Genomic DNA, 5,655 nt, shown 5'->3' on the forward strand with positions numbered 1-5,655 from the left:
ATAGGACCCGGGCCTCACCCGAGCCAGCGGGCTCGCAGGGATGCACACACCATCTACAACCCGCCCCTTAAAAAGGAAAGTACAGCCGGCCCGGGACGCTCCGGGTGTGGGCGCTAAGGGCTTAGAGAGGGAAAGTAACCCGAGTCGCCCGTTTTCGGAGGACCCACCCCCTCCCACAAGTTTCGCTGGTCCTCGGCCCCGCCCCCTCTTTTATTCCTTGAGCCGCGACGGGAGCTGAAACTTTGTAACCCGAGCGCGCTGGCTCTGCCCTGCTCCCTGCCCCGGAGAGGCAGAGAGGGAGGCGCAGGAGGTGGGACCTGCGGGCGGGAACGCTTGGGGACGCCGGCGCACGCGGAGCGGGGACCCCGGGAGAGCACGCTGCGAAGAGGAGGAGCTGGAGCGGGAGCGGAGCGTGCGGCGGGAGAACCGGAGGAAGTCGTCCCGGCCGTAAGAGCAGAGGAGCGGCCGGGAGCAGCCGGGCCTGGGGGGTCCCGGGCTGAGGCCAAGGGGTCTAGGGTCGCAGCCCCGAGTCCCCGCCGCTGCGATCGTCCGGGAGCAGCAGCTGTGCCGCGCTGCAGGCGGCGGCGGGAGGAGGAGGAGGAGCCGCGCGGCGGTCCGGGGTGCCGGGAGAGGGCCGCGCTGGATGACCCGCTGACTGCGGCCATGCAGCTTTGACGGGGCGCTCCGGCTTGCGGGGACAGCCACGGGGCGCGCCCTCCCGGGAAGGACAGCGGGCGCAGGCATCAGGACTTCACATCCGGCTCTAGCCCAGCTGGGAGCGAAGCCGTTTACCATGGAACCCGTGACCAAGTGGAGCCCCAAACAAGTAGTGGACTGGACTAGAGGTGAGTGGGCCCGGGGGCCCGGTGTCTTCAGCCCCGGGGACGGAGCAGGGGGTGCTCAGCCTCTCCTGCAGGCAAAGAAGCGTTGAGAGCGCAGCGCGGTGACAACGCTCACTTCTTCGGAGTGGTCTGTGCGCCCCTAGCTCGTGTGCCTGCTTCCGGAGGTGTGGGTTGTGGCAAGCCAGGGGGAGCCCTATCTTTAAACCCGGGAGTAGGGTTGGCCTCCCCGTGGAGGGTGAGGGTTGGGGGTGTCGGTCTCGGGACTGGGGAGGGGGGCCACCCTCCCTACCCTGCCTGGGTGCGGTGCCCGGAGACCCGGCTGCCGGTCCTGGAGAGCGGAGGCACAAGGCGCCTTTGTGTGGGTGACTCCCCTCGGACCTCATAAATGCCGCCTGCCCAGAGTAGTCGCAGGCATGACGGGGCGGTTGGACAGGTAAAGGGAGACTCCGGCGGCTCGCCCAGTCTCTCTGTTTTTGTTGGAGGAGGCGAGAGGGCAGCGTAAGAGCCAAACATTGAGGCTCTCCCGCCGGCGAGAAACCCTGAGCCAGACTCCCCGGGACTCGGTGACTTTTGCTCCGGGAAGGCGCCAGTACCCCCGGTGGCGCTGCATTTTTAGGCCACATTGAAGCCCTGGGAGGGAGAAATCTAACTGTTTGGAACCAACTACCCTGAGTTATGCTGTATTTGGGATGAGGAAAAGCAGTGGGATGGGGTGGAATGGGTGACCTGGCAGGGGTAAGAGCTGGTACCCTGAGCTGTCGCGCGTACTTCTTACTACCAAGATTTTGAGTGAAAGGGCACAGAGGTTCCTCAAGCCTCTTTGTAAGTTTCCAAGTCCACCAAGAGCAACCAATATTTCCATAGGTCCCTTACCCCATCCCTCTCAGCTCAGCATCTCTGTTTCAAGTTACTGCTGTTTTTTTTTTTCTTTCTTCTGTCTGCTCTTCCAGGTGAGGAATGCTGTCCTTTCTCAATAATAATAACTAAAATTGTGTAGCGCTTTACAGTTTGCTAAGCGCTCTCTCTCTGTTATTGCCCTTGGTGACCACAGTAAGCCTGTGAGGTAGGTAACACTGGTAAGCTGAGGTCATCTTTCAAACTGTCTCACCATTGGCTGGGGCGTAATGAACACCACTCATCTCTGCATCTCGTGTCTGTTGCCTGCCGTGCACATAGCCCACTTGGAATGGGGTGTACGGGCCGAGTCCGTGGGGCATGTCTGACCATTTCCTGCTCCTCTGGGAAGGGAAAGGGATACATATGCTCCCGAGAAGAGGTTTGTCCAGGGACCAACATTTCCTGGGCTCTGACTTAAAATGAAGATGAAAAAACGAATACTTGTACATTGGGTTAAAAAGTAAATAGCATTGTCAGTGCTCAGTACAAAACATTAACTTAAGCTATAAACACACAGACAAACCCAGAAATGGGGTTTGTTCTCCCATTCAAGATACTACCAGGTCCCCATCTAGGGACTTGCCCAGACTGAGTTGGTGGATCTATTGAACCTGTATGTCCATCATGGTGGCAACCTAAGAAACTGATGATTTCAGCAATCCTTGGCCTTGAGAGTTGCTCTGCCTAGTATGGTAGCCAGTGTCCAAAAGTGGCTGGTCAGAATTGTGATATTCTGTAAGTATAAAAGCACACATGTGACGTGCAGATAAACTATCCCATTGGTAAATTTTTATACTTACTACATGTTGAAATGATAGTATTTTGGACCTACTGGGTTAAATAAAGTTTATTACTAAAATTAACTTGACTTATTTTCACCTTCTTAAATGTGGCTCCTAAAGAAATAAAAAATTACGTGTGTGTAGCGCACGTCTGTGGCTTGCACTCCTGTTGCACAGTATTGCTCCCCAGTAAAGAAAGGGTTACAACTTATCACTTTGGCTTGCCTGAACCTCTGCCAGCCTACTTGATAATGTACAACCAGAAAAATGGTAACAGGCACACAGGAAGATTATGGAGTGAGATCTTCACACCCTCAAGATTTGTGTGTGTGTTTTTCTTTTTGGCCCTCTTGGGATTGGGAGAGAAATGTAAATTCATATCCTGTTATGTTTGCTTAGCCTTTAAAAGGAAGAGCAGATTAAAATGTTTTTGGTATCCAGTTGCCTTGACGTTGTGACTTGGTCGAGATTGCTTTCATCAGGGAAAGTTTCCTACTGACCTCACAGAGCGATCGCTGGTGGTGCGGTATCTGGGTGCTCGGAGCACTGGATACTGATTAGGTTACATACCTGTGGTTAGCACGCGGCAACTTTATACTGAAGGCTCGTGCCCTTTTGGACCCTTAAGTACAGCCTCATAGAATGACCTGGATACTTTCTGTGTTAGAATCTAGAAAAGATAAAAGGGGCAAGTATGTGGCTAACTCTTAGGTGACAAGAGGCTACATGCTTCCAAGTTGCATGATACATTACTTGAATAGTTCTCATAGTCGTGATGTGAAAGTATTGACTTTTACATTAACTACTGACGTATGCAAACTTGTTTGCTTATAGGACTATTTTTAGCTGTCTTGGCTAACCTCTCTACCCAGCCCCCATTTTATAAATACATCCTACTGATAAGCAGCTCTTCATGTAGACTTTGCCACTCTTGGTATCGCCTGAGTATGGCGATGGTGATTATGAGTGCTATAGAAAGCCTTCAATGTAGAGCTATCTGAACCTGACCACACCCTACACCTTGCTCTCACATTGATATGAGGTAGATGCATGCATTAGGAAAAAGGACAATGTGTACAGAATGAATTAATTCCTCTGACTTTTATTAATATGGTTTAGTTGTATTAGTCTTCAGCTATAGTGTCACCAATTTATCATAACATGAGTAGATCCTCACTCACTATTAGCAATGTGTCAGGCACAGGTCTAAGCGTTGTTCAAGTATCAGCTCATTTAATATGCACAACCACCTTTTGAGCTAGGAACTATTTCCATTTGACAGTTGAAGCACAGCAAGGTTAAGTTCCTTGACCAATGTCACACAGCTGGGAAGTGACAGAGCAGCATTTGACCCCAGGCTGTTTGGCTTTACTCCATTCCATCTTGCCAGGGTCACACCTCGTAGGCTCAGAATCTTCACCACATTGATGAACTGACCTTCAGAATTCCCGTGATAGCAGTTATTAATACTACGTGTTAGTGGAGGAGAGTCGTCCACTATATTTGGTACATGTCAGGAAAGTTATTTGTAAATCAAATTAATTCATAGTTCATGGTGCCTTGCCTTTCAGATAACTCAGCAAAGGCTTTTGCAAAGCAGGGAGTCTTTTATAATAGGTATCGGGTAAGAGCAGGGTCAGCTGCACAGGACAGGCAGTGCAGTTTACAGTGGATTAACCAAATGGGAATGTTGCTTTTTCTTGTAAAAGTCGTCTAGAGATTGGGAATTCAGGACTATGTGGGGACTCTGGTGCTGTCAGGGCCCCAAGCGCCTTCTGTCCCCTGTTCAGCCATTCTCGGCATGTGGTGTTCATCTTCATGCTAAATGCCTCCAGGCAAGATGGCCGCTCCACCTCCAAGATCACTTCCTGTTCCAGGCAGGAGAAAGGAGACCCAGAGAAGACAGAAGACTGGGGGCAGCCAAGTTGCCTCTTTAAAGAGTCCTCCTAGAAACTCTATCAAGTGACTTGACTTACATCTTAGTTGCCAGAACTGTCACATGGTCACCTCACCCTGCAAGGGAGGCTGGTCACTGTAATTTTCTAAAGTTGGGTCCATTGTGGCCCTGAAAAACATTGGAGTTTGTTTAGTGAGGAAGAAGGGGAGAATAGATACCGGTAGGCAGCCAGTAATGCCTGACACACAGTAATTTACTGATATTCATAGATTACTTCTCAAAGTTGGACACACGTCACAATTTCCCACTTACATCTAGCTTGTGGGCCAGCCCCGTTCTGTTTTAGAAATCGTGTTCTATTTTCATTCTCAGGTCAAACCTTAACTAGTATGAGGTCTTCAAGCTTGATTATAATATCAGAAGTTGCATTGTAAAATTGTGTTTCTGCTTTCAGGCCACTGGGGAGTGTGGTCAGCAGGGAGGAATGGCTACTGGTTTGTCTCAACAGCCCCGTCCATCCTGCCTTTGGTCTGGAACGGGCAGGCTCTCAGTAACTGTGTTGTTGAGTGAACATGTCTATAAAACTGGCTTTAGTCCCAGGACAGACGTCTCTTGGAACAGGTTCTAGTGCTGCTGACCATTTGTGGGTACCATTTCCCCATCACCAACCAAGAGTAAAGGTGTGAGCCCGTGCGATTCAGGGCGTTTGCCCATTCTTCGTAATCCAGCCATGGGCATTGCTGTGATGTCTGTTACTATGTGGCACGTCAGCAGCTGCGGTATTTGGTCATGGAGGGGCTAGAATTTCCCTGTTAACTATAGAGATCTGATAGGCTGCAGGTCAGTTGCAGTGTATCACCTCGCTCCTAGGCCCTTCCTGCCGCCATCCATATGGAGGCCAGTTCTTTCTGTCATCCTGATTCCGGCTAGGTTATACTTTTTCCTTCGCCTCTGTCATCACTGAAAAAGGAAGGTCTTTTTCTTTTTCAGCTTTAGTTAGAGCCACCATTTGATTTCCCTCTGTTCCCCATTCTATTCTATCTCCTGGACTCCTTCCATCGAATTTTCTTAATTATAAAAATTGAAAAACATTCACTGAAGCATTTATTGTGTGTCAGACATTGGGCTAAGTGCTTTATTTAGATTTCTTCATTGAATCCTCAGAAAACCCAATGAGGTGTATGAACCATTATGAGCCCATATTAAAAACAAACTAAAGGGGAGAGAGAGAGAGAGA

General features: G+C 50.2%; 1 protein-coding gene across 2 annotated transcripts in view; it reads left to right on the forward strand.

The window, feature by feature from the left end:
• The first annotated feature begins 265 nt into the window (after positions 1-265).
• Positions 266-5,655, forward strand: part of CNKSR3 (CNKSR family member 3) — a 96,929-nt gene continuing 91,539 nt past the window's right edge. For both annotated transcript variants that reach the window (XM_019644165.1, XM_019644166.1), the window contains exon 1: positions 266-845. In XM_019644165.1, the coding sequence (XP_019499710.1) occupies positions 794-845 (52 nt within the window). In that variant the 5' untranslated portion in view covers positions 266-793. The remainder of the gene's footprint in view (positions 846-5,655) is intronic.

Source organism: Hipposideros armiger, unplaced genomic scaffold (assembly GCF_001890085.2).
Source record: "Hipposideros armiger isolate ML-2016 unplaced genomic scaffold, ASM189008v1 scaffold_86, whole genome shotgun sequence".
Lineage (NCBI taxonomy): Eukaryota > Metazoa > Chordata > Mammalia > Chiroptera > Hipposideridae > Hipposideros > Hipposideros armiger.